The sequence below is a fragment of the Vitis vinifera genome, chromosome 18 (assembly GCF_030704535.1).
Source record: "Vitis vinifera cultivar Pinot Noir 40024 chromosome 18, ASM3070453v1".
NCBI lineage: Eukaryota > Viridiplantae > Streptophyta > Magnoliopsida > Vitales > Vitaceae > Vitis > Vitis vinifera.
This window is the reverse complement of record NC_081822.1, coordinates 6,650,403-6,672,082: the sequence shown is the minus strand read 5'-3', so window position 1 is coordinate 6,672,082 and position 21,680 is coordinate 6,650,403. Positions and strand designations below refer to the sequence as shown.

Sequence of the window (21,680 nt, the reverse complement as noted above, 5' to 3'; positions counted from 1 at the left end):
TTTATTCTTAAAAAAAATGTTTTAAAAACAATTCTTTAAAAAGTAACATTTAATATTTTTTGAATTAAAAAACTTTTTTTTATGTTTTAAAAAACAAAAAATTATTTTCGAATTTAAACAAAACCTACATTTTTTTTTTCTTCTTTTAACTATTCTATAATGAAGTACGGAATTCCCTACAAGTAGTTCATCAACTTTAGAATCTTTGGTAGCCTTTTTTTGAATCCTTTACTCATTTTGTTTGCATATTTACTAGTCAAACAAATGAAGTGAGTCAGACATGGGACACCCATTCTGAACCCAAATTTGTACTCACATGAGAGCCATCTAATGTTAGAATCCAGTACGTACTAGAAATAATTTAATGAGATTAAAGCTAGATAGTGTTGATTTTGGACACGTCTAGTTGATTTATGAAAGGCTCAGAATCAATCAGATTGGATGAGTAACATCGTGCACAGTGTATGGTAGACGCGTCATTCAGAATTTGTCCTCTACTCTTCCCTTCATTACGGTGATGATGATAATGATGGCATTACCCTTGCAATTATATGAGACATATTGAACATGGATTTCAAAAGCCAAAAGCACAAGGGACAGCAAAATATGAAGAAAAAGTGCAAACCCGCATAACTTTTCTTCTATTAATCCAGCCATCAGATCCCATTTCCATTTCCTCATCTATATATTTATCCTAGTTAAAAGGCCTGCAATGTTAGATTCAGTGAGAAAGCTGAATGAATGAATGATCCCACCTTAGTGGGAAGGTCTGAAAATATTATCTTTGTTTATATTAAACTATTTCGTATAAATCTGTCCTTCTAAAGAGAGACATAATTGCTCATAATCCACTCAAGGATCACTTGAGAAGCTTCATGTTCTGCAGTCTAATAACATCCTACTGGCAGCCATTGACTTGGTCTTGGTCTTTTTTATAGAGTCCCAAAAATTCAAGGCACGTTATATTGTTCATACAAACAATAATAAACAAATCTCTAGTGCAGAATGTGTAACAACTCATAATTGAATGGTCCATGGCCGATCACCTATCACCCCCACTTTATCAGTATCTCTGACCATTGTAAGTAACATTATTACTGTTTTTCAGACTCAATGCCATAAAATGGTCACATCTTAAATGCTGCTTTGACCCTCCAACCTCTGAATTCCATTCATTGGATGCTGTGATAGGATGTTCTTGATTCGAGAATTTACTTTTAGTTTTTACTGCCAGTCTCATTAGCTCATGTTAATGTAAAAAAAAGAGCCTTTACAATGATTCATGAAGCAGATCGACTCGTGTAGTGAGGTGTGGCGCAATACGAGCCCATGTAAAAAATGCTGAGAAATTCAAAACATGAGTGGAGACTCAAACCCATCAATTACGGCTTTAGTGGTTCAAAGATTTGGTCATTTGACCACTCACTAATATGTTCTCTTGTATGACTTCATACTCTTTATTATCACCTTCTATCATTTCACCATTTTCTTACATTATCATCTCTAAATCACTCCCACCTGTCACAACTTTTACCGATACTTTCATTAAAAAAATGACCCCGTTATAATGTTGGACTGACACCTATCATCGGACTCATCATTACGTGTATAATTTGATCACATTACCTTTTATCTAACTTGGATCTCACTATGTTGTTTGTATCTTGATTTTTTTTTTCTTTTCAGGTACTTTAGTGTCATTTATTTGTAACTTCGATCTCACATGTTTGTATATTCATTCAATGACTAAATTTCATCGAACATTTTAAGTTGGGTATCTACCAAATCGATACCCTAGAATTTTCCAATGGAAGAAAGACCAATGTCCCAGCCCAGTCTTGTAGCTTTTAAGTCAATCCTGTAATCCCCAAGACCCCAACTCGGCTTATTTTACCAGAGTGGGTTTGGGCTCGGCCCAAGCATGGCTGCTTTAGATTATTGAACGGGCAGAGTTTGGGCTAATTGGGCCGGCCCACTCTCTCACCGCAAACAGCGCAGTGGCATTAATCCAGTGGGCCAGTGGCAATTACAGGCCCAGTCTCTCTTTGGTCTGTTATCTGTTCACACAATAATGGACCATCGTTAACACCGAACTGAGAGCTTCCAGCCCATCCTGGACCTTCTGGGCCTAAATAAATAACGTACAATATATATACACATAATTTGAAAATTTTATATATCTCGTTATTACCATTTTGAAAAATAAAACTTTCTAAAAATATATTAAAATTTAAAAATTATGATATTCAAAGAAAATTAAAAAAAAAAAAATTAACATAGGAAAAATGAATTATATCTTAAACGTTATTCACACAAATAATATTAAGATACTAATTTCATACAAAATTACAAAAAAAAAAGAAAAAAAAAGATATGAAAAAGAAAATAAGATAATTATGAAAAAGTGATAATTTTTAAGCATTGCTTAAATATCTCATTAAAATATTTAATTAAAAAATCTTCGAATATTCAAATCTTCATATCACATTTTCACATCTTCAATAAAAAAAAAAAAAAGCTCTCATGCCCTAATGCCCTCATGCCTCATAATAATTTTAACTATAATTATCCACAAATTAATTAATTCTCATTTGAATATATTTTCTATTTTTAAATTTTTTAAAAACAAAGACTATTAGTAACTTCTGCAATTTTCCTAAGAAAGTCAAAAAGTATGAATTTATTTGTTTAAAATTATTTTAAAATCTAAGATATTAAAATTATTTTTAGGACATATTTGATATACAAGAATAAGAAATGAAAATAAATATTTAATTTTTATTTGGGAATGAATTTAGTAATTCTAATTTTATATTTAGATATACTGACTGCCTGCAACTGAAAACATGAAGAATGGGTGGGCAAGCAATTGGTCCCTCAAATTCCTGCCAATCTTCCGTGGCGTTCATTTGAAGAAAATCTACAGCCAATCGCACTCCCATTAGTCCTGGAAACATGCACAAAATCAATTCATAACAAACAGCGAGGAACCTCTTTCCCTGTCTTGGAGCTACACGTTTACATCCCACCTCATGAAACCAAACCAACCCAGGTTCAAAAGTCTATGTACAGTGAAGAGTGATCCACTGCACCTCCCTGGCAGCTCACGTTGGACGGCAATATCTGGGACATGATGGGTGTGGTATCACCCATGAGATCACCCTCATCGTCAATACAAGGCGTGGAGGAATGGGGATGGTGCTATTCTTATTCTAGTATTTTCTTACGGTGTGAGCTGACCAGTACTTTTAACATGACACTATAATGTGGAAAGCTGCTTGCCTGTGCTAAGCCATCAACATCATTTCCCTTGTTACAAATGTAGGCATTTCCTTATCTCTGTGTCCTATGTGAAACAGAAGTTGGCGTCATCCCCATATCAAAAGTGCAGTGCGTGCCCGTATTCTATATATAGGTTTTATGTCCATGTGGCCCTTGCTGAACCATTTGTCGGTTGGAGGCTCCACTGTGGGCACACACACAGTCGATGTGGAGCAGTATGGACTGTGGAGTCGTCCACCGGAAGAAGAAAATAGTATTTGCCGTTCTAGGAAAGTGAACTGGAGCGGCGGCGGCCTGATAAATGGAACGTTGCCAAGATTTCAATAATGCAACATTAGGTACCCCTCTGCCACATATTGAGACTAAAGCGACATTAAAGTCGTAGTGGGTATACGTGTATGAGAAGTATGTGCACTAAAAGCTTTTACACCGCCCCTAAATAAAGATGCATTTGAAAACTTTGGGGGATAGCATAAAGTTGCATTATTTGGAAAATAAGGATGAATTAAGAAAATCTAAAAAAAAATGGGCTTCATGAAAAATATATTTTAAAACAAATAATCTCTAAATTATGCATTAAAATAGTAATTTAAGCATATTTCTAAAACTAAAAACTAATCTTCTACCAATTTATGGATTTATTGTGACTGTCTATGAGATAAGCTAACAAACGCACTTGATTGGACTTAAGATATGCAGTTATCACATTAATCATCGTCACTCTAACTTTTATATCAAGCATATCACTACAAATACTAACATTTATTGTTTTTTTCAAAGTAATAAAATTAATAACTAAAAATATCATTGTAATTAACAAGCTTTTACATCAAACATGTATAATTACATTGTTTTTACCTAAAAATAACAAATACACATAATGTACTTTTTTAAAACATTATTTATTAAAAATAAAAACAATTTTAATGATTTTATTTTTGATTAAACAAAAATGTACTTTTTTTACATATTTAATAAAAAACATTAGTTTTTTTCTATTTATGACAATTGTGAATTTATATTAAAAAATTTAATGCAAATACTTTTTTAATTTTAATTTTACCTACCTTAAGATACTGCTTTTAAAATTAAATAATCTTAAAGAATGATTATTACCAATTTTTTTTGAATGAAATTAAAGTTATGTTAATATTTTTTTATATTACTTTTCTATTTTAATTTTAAAGAAAATAAAATTAATATTATTTTTATATTATTTTTTTTGTTTTTATCTTGAAGAAAACAAAAACACATGTGGATAGTGTTTTTTTATTTTTATTTAAAAAAAAATTTAGGTTTAATATTATATAAAAGAATTTAAAAATAAAATATAAAAAATGAGATCCACATTATGAAAATTATAAATATTATAAATAAAAAAAATATTATGAATAAAAAACAAAATAAAATATTATCTATATATATTTGAAATCCACATTATTTAAAATATTAGTATTTAATTATCTATTTAATAAAGATGATAAAAAGAATAATGAATAAATGATTTGTAATTTTAAAAAATAAATTTTGTTTTTTTAATTAAGTAAAATTTCAAAAATAGAAAGAAAAAAAGAAGAAAGAGAATTATTTTCAAAAATGAAAATCAAAATTTAGAAACGGTTTTTACCAAACAGCACTAGGAGAAATGGAAAGGGCTAGGATCGACTTCGAAGGGAAAACAATAGGAAATGAAACATGCACAAAATTGTTCTTCTAGATTATTTTTTCAATACGTACTCTCCAGTCTCCATCAAACCCTTTTTTTTAGATTATTAATTCACCCATATAACCATATTTAAGAAGGATGGATGAGCTGAAACAGGAGAAATGAAACGGAGTATGTAGGATTTGATTAGACCATCGGGTGTTGGCAGTTGAAGCGTACCACTCCAGGACAGGGCGCAAAGATTGCCCTGACTGGCAGATGGAAATTTCAAGTTTGGTCAAGAGCCCAATTTCCCACTTTTGATAAGTTTTATCATTTCCCATAAAACAAGGGGTTCCCAGGTCTCTGTTGGATATACGGTTGTTGGACTCTTCGTAAATTCGTAAAGTGGCGAGGGGAAAGCGCTAGCTATCTGGACCCCCCACTTTCACAACCCAACCTGACACTATGCCTCTCTGAAACCGCCACCTTGCTTGCTCTCTCCTCTCACCGCCTTCTCCTTTTCCCCTTCCCTCCCCCCGCAAGGCCGCAACTCACCCTATACAATAGATGGCGGTCCCTGGGGGCCATCGGCAGCGAGGCAGGCCTCGAGCTCTGATCGGGGAACCAGTCCGACCCAGGGTTCCACTGAGGCGGTTGCTGAGAGTGGCATCGGTGGCCTGTGGAATACAGTTTGGTTGGGCTCTGCAGCTCTCCCTTCTCACGCCCTACGTGCAAGAGCTCGGAATTCCTCACGCCTGGTCCAGTATCATATGGCTTTGCGGTCCCCTCTCGGGTCTGCTGGTCCAGCCCCTCGTCGGACACCTCAGTGATCGCTGTAACAGCCGCTTTGGCCGCCGGAGGCCTTTCATCGTCGCCGGAGCTACGTCGATTGTCGTCGCCGTTCTGATAATCGGATTCTCGGCTGACATCGGGGGTTTGCTTGGTGACGGTGCCGACCGGAGGCCGAGGGCGGTGGCTACCTTTGTGGTAGGGTTTTGGTTATTGGATGTGGCTAATAACGTGACTCAAGGACCTTGTAGAGCTCTGCTAGCAGATCTGACCGGTAATGCATTCCTGTTTTTCATCGGCTGCATTTATGACTTCATTATTTCTGCTTACCAATTAACCATGAAAACCTAATTAAGATCTGATGTGCAAAACGAAACCCTGCGTAACCTTGGGCGCATCCATTTATTCTTTATCCATTCCAAACCAAAATTCGACCTTTTATTTTTAGCATCTTTTAAGGAAAGAGCCATGGGTGATGGTAGTTTATTTTATTTTATTTATATTTGAAGGATAATTATCAATCTATCACCAGGTACTCGGACACCATGGTGCCATCTCTTTTTTAGTTCAGTGGACAATAATGTCCCCATGAAATTGGGTATATTAAATTGGCCCCCTGTATTTTTTTTATTTATTTTTTCTTGTCAATATGCAGAGACCACTATTAAGGCTTTTGAATTCCCTTGCTAAGAGCTTAACACTATTACAGTCACAGATCTTTGCGCTGCTAGTTGCCCCATTAGACCTACGCCGCAAAAGCTGATATCATTGGAGTTTTATTTCAAATAAGGGTGTACTAGTTTTTTTTTTTTTTTTTTTTTTTTTCAAAAGAGCTTTTTTTTTTTGATAAATTACTGAAACAAGTCTTTTTTTTTTCTATTGAAACAGAATTTTGGTGATGATGGGGTTTTGGACATTTTTGTATGTGATACTGTCAGCAAACTCAAGCTTAGGTTAGTTTAACTTCCCTATAATCTTGACATAATTGTTCTATTTGGAAGGAATTAGTGTTATTCTTCCTCTCTGCTTGTTGAGAATTCTTCTCACCTTTAGGCACTGCCTTCTAAGGATAAGGCTTCTCTCTGGTTGAGTCTGTTAAACTACCAATTATATATTTGCTCTGCTGAAATGAAAGAGAATGGGGATTTTGTCAGGTTAGAATTAAAGATGATCAATATTCATTAACTGATGGTTTCATTTAGTTGATTGATCATACTGAATTATTAATGTCATATGTCAATAACTTAGCTTTGATCATTGATTAATATCTTTGGATAGCAAAAAAAAAACCTTTGAGAATGCTTCAGTGGGTTCTAAACTATTGATCGAGGAATGTCAAACTGGTATTGTTTTTAGATGTTGACCTAAAGAGATTTTATTGGATTCTCAATTAGATTAGACAGGGCTCTAATTTGATGTGACTATGCCATTTAAGGTTTTGATGTGATTATGACTTATAATGGTAGCTTTGTATATGGCCTACCCTGCCTATGCACTTCAGTGTGCATTCAAATAGGGATCTTAATATATTTATTTTGCTTCTTATCCAAAATAAAAAACGACTCATATGGCAGCACTAGTGATAGTAGTAGGGTTGATTTGTGGGATTTTGATGTACTGTTGATTTTAATTCTGTATTGTGAAAATTTATGATAGGGAAGGAGGTAGTTATGTTGTGATATGGTGGTTGTTTTGGGGTAGACAAATGAGTGATTAAAAGTCAGAGATGGAACTTATTTCCTATAGCTAATTATATTACTTAACTATTGGTTTGGGTTTTTTTTATCCTTATCATCCTTAGCAAAGTTATGGGGATGTGGATATTGGGAAAATTCTTATCTTTGTGTCTAACGAAGATACCATGGCCGTTGCAATTGTGGGGTTGTATCCAATCAAATTGAACCAAAAAGAAAAATTAGTGGTATTTGAGCTTACACAGGCAATGGTTTCTTGAATACAAAAGTGTAGAAGTATGGTTTTTCTAAATGATATGCGATCATTAATACAATTACAATAGTTTTGAGATTATTGTGTTATTGCCTAGTCTTTTGGATATGTAGATGCTTTTCTCTATATTGTGGTATTTATAAATAGTTGAAATCAAGTTTTATTATAATTTCTTTTTCAAATGTTACCAAATTATCTGCCACCTCTAAAGTCATTGTTGCTTCCAAAAAGCTAGTGATATACATGATTGTGCATCAAGTTGCAAATTATTATTATAAATGTTTTCCATATCAATATGATTTTTAAGAGCATCCTCTAATTGAGGTCCCTTCCTTTAAGAGCACCCTACATCTTTCCTACTCAAGATCCTTCTCTCCATCATGGAAGAAGCTCCCATGACACATGGTAGACACTTCCAACACTATTTTAAGGAAGCTAGCGCTCTTGAACAAAGCTTTGCTTGGTAAATGGATTTGAAGGTTTGCTTGTGATAAAGATAATATTTGGAAACAAGTGATAATGGTGAAATACGGGCAAGAAGGTCATGGTTGGAGAACTAAGAGGGCTTATGGCGTTCGGAGTAGGGGTGTGGAAGGAAATTTTGAAGGAAACTGATTGGTGTTGGGATAACATGGTGTTCATAGCTGGGAAGGGAAGCAAAATCAGTTTTTGGACTGATGTTTGGTGCACTGGTACAACGCTGTCCCAAAATTTCCCTCATCTATTTGCTATGGCTTCCCATAGGAATGCTACTGTGGAGGAGATGTGGGATCAGAATTTCAGTCAAGGGGGTTGGAATCTAAGATTTCTGAGGGATTTTAATGATTGGGAGTTGGATATGATAGGGGATTTGCTCTATATTCTGAGGGGTTACAAGCCCTCTATGGAGGAAGATTCAGTCTGTTGGAAGGGAGGAAGAAACGGAAAGTTTAGGGTCAAAGAAGTGTACAGATTGTTGGCCAATCCCAATGATATTGTAGTTCTGTCAAGTTGTATTTGGGTGGCTACAGTTCCAACCAAGGTTGCATTCTTTGCTTGGGAGGCTACGTGGGGGAGGGTGTTCACTCTTGATAGGCTCCAGAAAAGAGGATGGCAGCTTCCTAATTGTTGTTATCTGTGTGGGTGTGAAGAAGAAACTGTAAATCATATACTTATTCACTGTATAGTGGCCAAAGTTCTGTGGAATATTGTCCTTGGGTTATCAAGTGTGCAGTGGGTCTTTCCAGAAACTATAAAGGAGGTCTTAACTATCTAGAGGGGCCCTTTTGTGGGGAAGAAAAGGAAAAAGATATGGAAATCCATACCGTTGTGTATTTTTTGGACGGTTTGGAAGGAGAGAAATAGACTAGCTTTTAGGGGGGGAGTGTTAGATATTCAAAAGCTTAAGAATTCTTTTGTCTGTAATTTATGGAGTTAGGCTAGATTGTATATTGGAGAGGCACGTCTATCCCTTATAGGGTTCTTGGAGTGGTTAGCGTCCAATTAAGGGGTGGTGAGGCTCTGTTGGTTTTCTTTTTGTTTTGAGAGGTGCTAGTTGCTTTGTATACCCCCTGTATGCTTTGTAGCTTCTCGCCTTTGTTTTAATACAATTTCCTTTACTTATCAAAAAAAAAAAAAGTATCTCTGTTGTTGTACTATGTTTTTCTAATTCATCTCTGGAAATCAAGATGACTATGATAAAAAAGGTTGAATATTTTATATTCAAAATTAATGAATTTGCATGATATTAAGCCTTCTCTATGAAGTGAGAGGCTATTGTTCTTCTTTAAGGCTATGAAGTGAGAGGCTTTGGGGGAAATGAAGACATTGGTGGAAAGGGGCTCCTCTAAATAGTCAAGTAGGCTTTAATTACTACCTCAGGCTCTTGTAGGTTAATTTGTACTGTCAGATAGGTTTGAGAGGCTTGTTTCTTGGATGAACGTCACCTTTAACAGGGCTCCATGATCTACTGATGAAGGGGCCGATTTTTAGTTGAGCAGGTAGGAGTTCAGTGGGCATTTTACCCTCCATGTGTATAGAGCTTTTAAACAGGTTTTGCATTTTTGTATTCTGGTCTTTCCCTTTTTTGTAGTTTCCTTTGGTGAAGAAGTTCTTATTCTTGAAGTTTGCTTGATCTCTTTCCACAGAAATAAAGGGAAAGAAAGAAAAGAAAAAAATATGTATTCTCGTTTGTCAAATCAGGCTTTTGTTATTGATTGCATTTGTTGAAGTTAACTGATGTTTATATTTTTTTATTTCCAAGACTATTTTGGTGTTGTAAATTATTGCAATTTGTATAGCCAGGTAAATTTTATTTATTTATTGGGTGAAATAGATCCAGAAATCCATCATCAGCGTATTATTTTTGGACAGTATTTGTTTGCAGAGATTACTCTCTGTACATACCTTATTATTTAGTTTTCCCAGCATATAGTTGCTAAATGCTTGTCACTGAGCTCAGTTAATGGGTGATTTATTTAGGAACAAGCGCCAGTTTATCGATTCATGTATTAATTTATAATCTAAACAGACAAATAAATCACAGGACCCAGCACTGTGCATAGTCATTATTTCCATAAAGCAGAACATCAGGAGATATAGCACTGTGTAAGGTCATAGATCTGTAGCAAAGATGACGGCGTGGGCAAAGCTTTAATTTTGTTCTTCTCTGTTCTCTTGGCTTGATTAGTTGAAATTTATGCATCTATTTTATTTCTCTCTTTTATCAAACACCAGTTAGGCCAAATGCTGACACTTTATTGTGCACATGCTCTTTATGGGAGCAACAAACTTACAAAAATCAGCAATATATTGACAATTGTCTTCCGGTGCTTTTCTTTCATGTTAGAAAAGGATCATCGAAGGACAAGAGTGGCCAACGCGTATTTCTCACTATTCATTGCTGTCGGCAATGTCCTTGGCTTTGCTACCGGATCCTACAGTGGTTGGTTCAGGATTTTCTGGTTCACGAGCACCTCTTCATGTAATGCTGATTGTGCCAATCTCAAGTCTGCCTTTTTACTAGACATTATTTTTATTGCTATCACCACATATATAAGCATAACAGCAGCCCAGGAATTGCCTCTAAGTTCCAGCAGTCGATCCACTCACATTTCAGAAGAAATGGCAGAGTCAACCCATGCTCAAGAAGCTTTTCTTTGGGAACTATTTGGGACTCTTAGATATCTCTCAGGGTCTATTTGGATAATCCTGTTTGTAACTGCTTTGACTTGGATTGGATGGTTTCCTTTTCTTCTTTTTGATACTGATTGGATGGGTCGAGAAATTTATGGTGGCAAACCAAATGAAGGGCAGAATTATAATACTGGAGTTAGAATGGGTGCGCTCGGTCTGATGTTGAATTCAGTTGTTCTTGGAATAACTTCAGTGCTCATGGAGAAGCTCTGCAGGAAGTGGGGGGCTGGTTTTGTTTGGGGGCTATCAAATATTCTCATGTCTCTTTGCTTTCTATTAATGCTCATACTTTCTGCTGTGGTGAAACATATGGATTTTCTAGGTCATGATCTACCCCCAAGTGGTGTTGTGATTGCTGCACTGATTGTTTTTTCAATCCTTGGTATTCCATTGGCAGTAAGTTTATCCATTCTCCTTCAGAAAGGAATGAAAATATCTCTTATTCATTTGTTAGGCTGCTCCTTTTTTTATTTATTTATCAGATTGGCTCCTCCTAACATTATCTCAGTTATCTATTTGTCTATCAAAAATATAAATAAAAAATTCAGGTTTGATAACACTATGGTTTCCCATGGTGTTTACATTAACAAATTTAACTGGCCTAGGCTCACAAGACCACCATTGACTTGATATCCAAGGTGATCCTCTTATCTGAAACCACTGATTGTATCATTCCCTAAATATTTAGTACTCTTCCTTTTGGGAAGTCAAGAAAAATATGAATTTCTAAGGGAAAAAAAGGGTTTCTGGGCTGAATAATGGTGATAACCATTTCCACCCATCATCTAATAGTGTCAATCCAAAATACATTGTGGCTTGACCTTACTGTACAAAAGTCCGATAGAGTTGGTAGTGCAGATGTCCTGATCCATTGATTCCTTCAGTGGTTTTCTCTTGCTCACTGATTAACATTATCTAAAATATATTGCAGATCACATATAGTGTTCCATATGCCTTGATATCCACACGAATTGAGTCCCTGGGACTAGGTCAAGGTGGGTACTTTTAAATTACATTAGCCATAAATTAATCTTTTGTTAATCTTTCTGGTATGGCTGTATGACTGCTTGTGTTGATGCTTGAACCTTTCAGGGTTATCAATGGGTGTTCTGAATTTGGCAATTGTAATTCCCCAGGTATGGCAGTCTTACATTCTCTTTTGTATTGAGGAGAAAATTTATTGATGTTTTTCTTTTTCCCTTTTTCTTGGGTGTGGATTACTAGCTAATAAGGCATTATAAACCTTATAACCTACATCCGCCTTCTTCTTGTTAAGTACCTTCAATATATTTCCTCTGTAATAGCCTAATCCATAAAAAGGAGGGGGAAAAAAAGATGCTAAAAAGGTACCAACTTATTTGTCTCAGAAATAATGACATTTTTTTAAAAGTTAATGGTTAATAACTTGATAGCAATCCAAGTGCTTTAGTGTATTAGTAGTGAACATGAATAAATCAACTTCAGTTTCCTTAACTTGCATCTTAAAAGGGAGCATTCAACCAGGACTTCAAGGATACATCCTTAAAAGTCATGTGGCACATGCACATCAATTAGCAGGTTGGGTTCTTTGATCATGTGTAGGATGCACGGGAAGATGGACCTCGTGTATTAGTTATATATTTTAGAATAACATGCTAGAGGAGACAGAGCCCATGTATGTAAGTAATCATGCACAAGTAATATTACTACTACTACTACTACTAATAATAATAACCACCCTGCATCATACCCAATACAAGTTTTCATAAAATAATAATAATAATAATAATACCCAATATGAGTTTTCATAAAATCATAGTCTGTCTCATGTTCAACAAATGAGCCCCCATCTAAAGAAGTGTTTGCAGCAATATCTTTTAGCTCCCTCTGAATTTTTTATAACCTCAAAAGGTCCTATGACACTTTCTAGATTCACCTTATCGAGCAAAGGTTATGGTGAAAGGACAAACAATGGCTATTGGTGCCTGTTGTATACATCTGTATCATACCCAATACAAGTTTTCATAAAATCATAGTGTCTCATGTTCAACAAATGAGCTCCCATCTAAAGAAGTGTTTTCAGCAATTTCTTTTAGCTCCCTCTGAATTTTTTATTCCCTCAAAGGTCCTATGACACTTTCTAGATTCACCTTATCGAGCAAAGGTTATGGTGAAAGGACAAACAATGGCTATTGGTGCCTACTGTATACATTATGTGTACTTTGGTTCACCCTTTGCTTATGCACTATATATTCGTTTTGGCCTATCAAAAAAAAAAGGGTGAAAGAACAAACAATTGGAATTTCATTCAATGGAATATTTCTTCTTCAATACATCCACAAAACCATTAATTTTCTTTTTACTTTGAATTTGTGCATGTTGGCACACTCTTGCAAAAAAAATAAAATCACTTATTATTTGTCTAGCAGCATTTTTTCTAAGCATTTTTCTTGAATGCATTAGGGAAAAAATGGAGAGGTAGGAAAAACATAAAAATGGTCTGTGGCCCTTCAACCAGTGCATTATTGTGCATTCTAAATTTATGGTTTTCTTTGGCACCCTGTTAAGAATGCATTAAATCTGGACATGAAATCATGTTTGGAAAATTTCTAAATCGAAGGACAGTATCCTTCCAAGAGATATTTCAGTGTTGTTTTTTATCATGGGAAAGTGGATTATCTGTTAGTTTGTTGAATAAATTTCTGAACCTTTCGTCATGCTGTTGTGTTCCATGTTGTTGAGCTTATTTTTCAATTTTTTTTTCCGTAATAAACACATTGAATGAGCTCCATAATGCCACATGTATACATGATAAAAATCTTGTGAATCTTTTCATGCTTTTATTCACTTGTGTGATGATCGATCCTTTGTGTTTGAGAACAGGTTATTGTGTCCCTAGGAAGTGGACCATGGGATCAACTTTTTGGTGGTGGCAACTCGCCATCCTTGGCTGTGGCAGCAGTTGCAGCATTCGCCAGTGGACTTGTAGCCATCTTGGCTATTCCTCGATCTAGTGCTGATAAATCCAGGGTCCACACATGAGGTATTATATTGTACCAATTTTTGCATTTCTATTTATCAATATGGGTGGTTAAATGTTAACAAGTACCAAGAATTTGTAAATAGATATTGCTATTTCCATTGATGTTAATAAAGTTGATTCCTCCAGAGTTTTCTTTGTCTAATGATGATTATAGTGTTGTGATTTGATGTGATTATTATTACTGCTATTGCTATTGCTATTGTTATTCTTACTGTTGTGCTACTACCACCATTGTTGTTATTTTATTTATCATATCTACTATTATTGTTGCCTAAAATATGTATATATATCAAATCTACTGCTATTATTGTTGCTATCTTATAGATCAAATCTTGTTTGGCTAAATGGATTACCTTTTAGCTGTGCAACAGCTCAATTACTAAATATACAACCCATATGTGGAAACATAGGCAGGTTCTTTTGTAGCAAGAAGCAGTAGCAGTAGCAGTAACCTCAACAACCTCAATAGTAGTGTGCGTATGAACAGTAAAACTTTTTCAGAGAATTTATTTTATTTTTTATTTTTTGTAAAAAGGAAAGAATGATAGATTCCATGTAGAAGATTGAGAATCAATCTGAGCTGAAGGCATGGGGCCTCCACTTAGAATGCAGATGGCCATAACTAAACAACGATGGAAAAGCAAGCTACCCTGGAAGGCAATTATGCAAAGGAAACCCAAAATATTGTGTGAAACAAGTTATCTTGAGTCAGTGGAGAATTTCTTTGATGAAAAACAACCTCATCCTCTAGAAATGTTGCTTTATTGTTAAATCTCCATAGAAAAGCAGCCTGGCCTGCAGATTCCAGGATTACTCTTACCAACCAAGATAAATCAATGGTGATTAGGATATATTCCTCATGAAAACACCATTTTTGTGTGAAGTTGATTTCCAATATGAGGGTGCAATCATGATGTCATGGAATCTCATGCAGTTTGTGTGGAATTGGTGAATGAATATGGTGAATTGTGCTTGGTGCCGAATAATTAATATGTGACTTCTGCTGATTGAAACCCTGATTATGCGCTGGTTTTTTTCAAAAGTATGATTGATTTTTATGGAGGGTTCCATGATCATTGTTCTTTTTTCTCTTTTCTTGCTTGCATCTGAACCTTGGAATAAATTCCTGTGTTCGTTGCACTTATCAGTATCTATGAAAGTCTGTCTTGCCTTCAACGGCCCCCATGCAATGCCTGCCAGTGAGGCCTCAGAAACATTTGAATGTCTCTTCTGTACCATTTTTGTTTGAGCTTCTACAATTATAAAATCATGGACAGGCTACAAACCCTAGTGGCCAATGTAATTTTACACAGCGAAAACCAGCATATTAACATTGTTGTCACGAGTCATTTTGTCTTATTGAAAGCTGCATCATAAATGCTGCATGTGCATGCACAATACTCTTTGGATGCATGTATGCATGTGTGTGTACTGTGTATTCCACAGAAATCTAAATCTAGGATGCGATATGACATGCAAAAGAGAGGAGTCATGCCCTTTCCTCGCTGCAAGCTTGTCCAAACAGTCATGGCAATGATTTGTTCTCCCAAAATTTAAACATCAATCTTTTTCTCTCACAGAGAATCTGTGGATATGTCATATGTGCCATTTCCTGGAGACCTATAGAAGCATAGGTTTCCCCTCTCTCCCCATTTTTTATTCTTTTGTTAAGTGTTGGATCCTTGTAGATAGTCACTATTGCAGAGGCATTATCTTCATCGAAATTTAAAAATAAAATAAAAAAGAAGTCACTTGCACGTGGAACTTGCATTTTTTATTCAACAAAGGATGTCATATTTGCGGGACCAGATTGAAAAGGAATTTAGAAAACACTTGTGATTTTAGAGTAATAGTTGAAATTTTTTATATTATGAATAAGTAGAGAAAATTGGTTTTCATATTTGAATTCCTAGATAAAAATTTTGTTCTTAAAATCAATTAAGATTCTTAAAAATTGTTCTGAAAATGTTGCCAAATACACCCTATATTTTCTGATAAAAATGAAATATCATCCATCTTTGATCTTTTTAATTCGTCCGGTTCCTTTGCTGTTAACCGGACGCATTCGGCCTGGGGTGAACCTCACCGCCTCGCTACGAGGATGAGAAATGGGAAGTGGAGTTTTTCAAAATTATCATTTCAAAAAAAAAAAAAAAAAAAAAAGAAAAGAAAAGAAAAGGAACCTCTTGTTTACATGATGGATATAAACGAAGAATATGGAAAGAGATGGGAATGTGATTTTTGAGTGTATTATTCTTTGGGGTTGGTTGTGTTGCATGACACATAGCTCTCATCTACAGAAACCAACTGAGCTGGAGCCTGGAGACACATGGAATCTGACACGGGGGGTGGGGGAAAATAATTTGTTATATAGGGAAACTATTAAAAATGTTGAAGCAGGGAGGGGAGGGCGGTGACAAATGGGAAGAAAATAAAAATAGCTGGGGAGTGGAGGGTTTGGGTTGGGTCATGCATAGAGAGCATGATAGGGCTGCTGCTTCTGTTGCCTGAGAGACACAGGCAATGAGACAAAGGCCCCCACCCCTAGTCATAGAGACACACACACACACTCATCCTGAAGCCTTGTTGTGAGAAAAGGGATACAAATTAAACGGTTGCAATTGGAGCACGTAGTTGTCTCTGTGTCTCCTTTCAACCATCTGCCTCTTCTCCATGCAGCCATCTACTGTCATCCCCATTACCGCCTTTGTGGTCCCATCCCTGATACTACACCTCTCCCCTCCTCCCTCCCAACATTACCCACCAAAGATAAATCCTTCCTTTTTTTTTTTTTTTCAGGGCAAAAATAATAATAAAAAAAAAATCACGAGATTTGACACTTAGGCCACTACAAGGGATCCACTCAAATAAATAAATAAACCCACTTCCCTGCTCATATTGTTATGCCCAACACACAGATGATTTGATGCCCAATCATAAATGGGACAGATTTTATGCCCCATTTCAAAGTGTCAAAGCTTGGTCGTTTCTTAAGCCACCAACTCCACTCCATTAATTGGGTGCTTGAGGGAGGATCTAAATATTGGGGCCCTGTGTGATTATCAGGACCTAAGACAGCCCATATTAAGGCCCACTCCATGAAAGGATGGTGAAAACCAGAGTAAAAATGACAAAAAGTGATTAGACCATAATGTTAAAGGATCTTAATAAATCCCATAATGGACTTCAAATTAGAGCCATCCTTTTATTCAACTCCACAATTAAAGGAGGGGAACTCCACCAGAAAGAAAGTTGTATCATGAAATTTGTCCATGATGCTCCGAATAAGTGAAGGAGAGAGAGGCAAAGACAGATGGGGATGGGGACGGGGACCTAAAACACAGTTTTCCACAATCAAATTGAGCAAGTAGCAAAGCTTTTGGGTATCAAAATCCGTTGCAGACTCCGACTGGGTTTCATCACATGGGTTGTGCGGGAATGGAACATGCACGGCTGCCTTAGAACATGCCAACATTTGCATTGTCCACAAAGTCTTTGGCCCATTTAAAATATGCCAATATGCCCCGTCATATCACAACTAGATAGACGATCCTTCCACTCGGCATTCCAAGATAACCCTTTAGTCTTTTCTTTTTCCATTTTTTTTCTCTCTAGGTAGAAAAAAAACCACTCTCCACCGCCATGTGGCTTAAAAAACCATCTCTTCCGCGACACCTAAGCCGAAAAGGTTAAATTAAACTAGAGCAACCCCAACCCCCACCCCCCTCCACCACCATAAGCTACATGCCAAAAAGAACACCCACTCCATTCATTAAACCAATTTGTGTGGATAAAAACCAGTTTGGCTGTTAAATACCAATATCTATAGCTATCATCTATATGGGATTTCACCATCCTTTTTATGAGATAAGATCACTTTGTAGTGGGATGACCCTGGGCTCACCCAAGACCTTAAGAAGGAGAATCGAAAATGAAGAAAACAATCGCAGAGATAAAAAAGAGGGGTCTAAAAGGATTAGGGGTGGTCTGGCCCCCCAACATTCAAGCAATCGCCGCTTTTTCACAGCAGTGGGAACCCAGCAGTGGGTCCCAACCCTCTTCACTATATATACACCCATACTCTCAATCCCTCTTCCCCATTCGAAACCCAAAAGACTAACAAAGCGCACTACCACAAACAGGGTCTCTTTGTTTCTTCTTCCCTTCTTATTAACCAGCTCTCCCTCATTTGTTTTAACATCTCTCGCCTACTTTTCTTCCCACACAAAGTTAGATATGTGTAACCCCAAGCCCTCTTCTCCATCCTCATTCCTTTCTCCTATGAAAGCCCATTTCATGAGTCTCAACAAAACCATGGATCTTCACACTGATGATGAAGAAGAACAGCAACTCCATAGGTGGCCAACTCCTTCCGAGGTAAAAAAGAAAAAAGAAAAGATGGAAAGAGGAGGGCAAAAAAAGAGAGAGAGAGAGTAGATAACATCAAACAACCACCATTCGCATGAACACGACTAAAGTTTACTGATAGATATGCAATGAGTTTTAAGACAGTAATATTATGTTCAACAAACTCTCATGTACTGCATGTGCTCACTTTGTTTGCATTCAGGCCCTGGAAGAAATCAAAGCCATAGGCAAAATCTCTGGCCCAACTGCTGTCACTGGTCTACTCTTATATTCAAGGGCAATGATCTCCATGCTTTTCCTGGGCTATCTAGGTGAGCTTGAGCTTGCGGGTGGGTCACTCTCCATCGGCTTCGCAAACATCACCGGCTACTCTGTCATCTCTGGGCTGGCCATGGGAATGGAACCCATTTGTGGACAAGCTTATGGCGCAAAGCAATGGAAGCTTCTTGGCTTAACTTTGCAAAGGACAGTGCTTCTCCTCCTCTCCACCTCCATCCCCATCTCCTTCATGTGGCTTAACATGAAGAGAATCCTCTCCTGGTGCGGACAAGATGAAGAAATCTCATCCATGGCTCATACTTTTATTATTTTTTCTATTCCAGATCTCTTCTTCCTTTCAATACTCCACCCGCTTCGGATATATCTCAGGACTCAAAGCATCACATTACCGTTGACTTACTGCTCAGCCATCTCTGTTCTACTCCACGTCCCGCTGAATTTCCTTCTAGTAGTCCACTTTAAGTTGGGTATTGCAGGAGTGGCCATAGCCATGGTATGGACTAACCTCAATCTCTTCCTCTTGCTGATTTCCTTTATATTCTTCTCCGGGGTATACAAGGGCTCATGGGTTGCCCCCAGCATAGACTGCCTCCGCGGGTGGTCGTCTTTACTTGCGCTTGCCGTGCCAACTTGTATCTCAGTTTGCCTCGAGTGGTGGTGGTATGAATTCATGATAATGTTGTGTGGACTTTTAGCCAATCCAAAAGCAACCATTGCTTCAATGGGAATCCTAATCCAAACAACCTCTCTAGTCTATGTCTTCCCATCGGCTCTAAGCCTTGGAGTTTCCACGAGAGTTGGGAACGAGCTGGGTGCCAACCGGCCAGCCAAAGCCCGCATTTGCATGATTGTTTCTCTCTTTTGCGCAGTGGCTTTGGGCCTTGCAGCCATGTTGTTCACGACTTTAATGAGGCACCAATGGGGCCGGTTTTTTACGAACGATGCGGAAGTCCTAGAGCTCACTGCCGTGGCATTACCCATAGCCGGCCTATGTGAGCTGGGGAACTGCCCACAAACTACTGGTTGTGGCGTTTTGAGAGGAAGTGCAAGGCCTACTGAAGGAGCAAATATCAATTTGGGGTCCTTTTACTTGGTGGGCATGCCAGTTGCTATCATCATGGGGTTTGTTGCCAAAATGGGGTTTGCCGGCCTCTGGCTGGGCTTGCTTGCAGCACAGACCTCTTGTGCCTTTCTTATGCTTTACGTGCTCTGTCGAACAGATTGGGTGGTTCAAGTTAAGAGAGCCAGGGACCTTACTCAAACTTCTTCAACTCTTGCTATTCCTTCCTTACCAGTATCATCAGCTTCTGCTTCTGCTTCAGATTCCATCACTAGAGACCCCAAAAGGACTGATCTTGAGGAGGTCTTGTGCATCACTGATGATTTTGTTAAGTCAGCTTCACCTGAAACAGACCCTCTCATACCTCCTCGCATTGTACATTAATCAGAGAGTTTATCCCCCCATTTTTTTCTCCAATTGAAGAGCTGTTATGGACATTATTCATTAAAATTCCACTGGCAGTGGTACTACTGTCAACTGTGGAAGAGAGTTTTCCCCCCACTTCGCTACCTCCACCTTTTTTTCCGTTTCTTCTTTTCTTCTTTTTTATTTTGATTTTTATTTTTTACATTTTCTCCTTTAACATCATGTTGTCTGTATAATATTGTCGAATAGAATATATAATAAATACTAATATTAGTTCCCCATACTGGCATTGAAGAGAGGGAGTGGAAAAGAGAGAAAAAGGTTAAGCTGTCGGTTGTTTAAGAGGCGTGGGAGAAAGGATCTGCCTAACTTTTTTGTTGTTCCCTTCTATATAAGGCTACAACATGGACTGCCTAAAATGGAAAATTAGCATAATACCTCATGAACTCTGCCAAACCACCGTCCATCTCCATTCATTCATTCATTATTATTTTGCACTTCTTTTCCAACCCTATGCTTTGTTCCTTCTCTCTCTCTTTTTTTTTTTAATTCTACATCTAAGGCAGCCTTCTCCTTAAAAGGAAACTGTGCCAGCCTTTTTTCCTTTGCAGTGGGTTTATATTTACTAAGAAATGCTGTTTTACCAGTGATAAATGGCAGATAGATTACTAATTAAAGGTGCCCACAAAGCTTAAGTTTAATTTGTCCTCCAACCGAGTACACTAGGTTATATCATGAAAGGATAATAACATGTTGGAAAGTAAATGTGCCCACAAAGCTTCTAGCTAACAAAAAACAAATTGAAACCTTAACACACAGAAAAAAGAGAGAGAGAGAGAGAGAGAGAGAGGGAGGGCCTGTGTACAAACAAAGCAGTAAAGAATGAAAATAATTGGTAGTGTAGAGAGAAGTATCTGTTGAAGAGGGTCTTGATGGGTGTGGGGGTCCCCTGCTTCTAACTGAAGAAACAAAATCCAGCTATTATTGCTTCTGTCTACTTCTCAGATGACAAAAATGAGAGCAGTGCCCCTGCCCAGCAGTTTCCCAGCCCCCCACCCCACCTCTCTTTCACCCCATGGCTCCACCACCCCTCTGCCTCCATCACACATCAAACCCAAACACCACCCACCAGCCCATGACCCACCCTCCCTCCCAAGACATATCGGGTTTCTGAGTAAAATTTCTGTATTGACATCACTGTTTTGACAATATGATTCTCCAAAATATGCACAAATATTCCTGAATCATGCAATCAAATATTTTGTAAGATCACAGTCCTGACAATCATACTGTTGGTACATGGGCGTTTATACCAATCAAGTGCTTTCAATGACAATAACTTTGATATTACCCATGGCCCTGAATACGCACCTACACACGTGAACACACCCACATTAGAGAGAAAGAACAACATGAGGTCCATGTCATTTGCTGTCTTTGAATGATACACCTAAGGCCATTTCATTTTCCTTTTTCTTCTTTCCCTTTTATTTATTCTCGGCTACTGCTATAAACCGCCTCTCGCCTCACATTCCCTTATCTCCTTTTTATCACTTCATTTATATATATATTTCCACCCCTATTTACCCATCCTAGTATTTTTCCAGATTCATATGCTTGTGGTAAAGGACCTGTCTTCACATTATGTGGAATAGCTATGGAATTTTCTAGGTTTTTCTCAACTCACGCCTTTATCTCATTCCCATTCCCATTCCCATTCTCTCATCTATTCTATATATATATAT

General features: G+C 37.2%; 2 protein-coding genes across 5 annotated transcripts; both read left to right on the top strand.

Moving 5' to 3' along the window:
- Positions 1-5,111: 5,111 nt before the first annotated feature.
- Positions 5,112-15,221, top strand: VVSUC11 (sucrose transporter-like). Of its 4 annotated transcripts, none has more exons than XM_010665761.3 (6): positions 5,112-5,993; positions 10,494-11,236; positions 11,772-11,835; positions 11,933-11,976; positions 13,703-13,862; positions 15,011-15,221. In XM_010665761.3, exons 1-5 carry the CDS (start codon positions 5,498-5,500, stop codon positions 13,859-13,861), a joined length of 1,506 nt encoding a protein of 501 aa, XP_010664063.1. In that variant the 5' UTR covers positions 5,112-5,497; the 3' UTR covers position 13,862; positions 15,011-15,221.
- Positions 15,222-17,864: 2,643 nt separating this feature from the next.
- On the top strand, positions 17,865-20,214 carry LOC100247181 (multidrug and toxin extrusion protein 1-like). The gene is made up of 2 exons (XM_002283573.4): positions 17,865-18,239; positions 18,433-20,214. The coding sequence occupies exons 1-2, from the start codon at positions 18,099-18,101 to the stop codon at positions 19,951-19,953; spliced, it is 1,662 nt and encodes a 553-aa protein (XP_002283609.2). The 5' UTR covers positions 17,865-18,098; the 3' UTR covers positions 19,954-20,214.
- Positions 20,215-21,680: the final 1,466 nt, after the last annotated feature.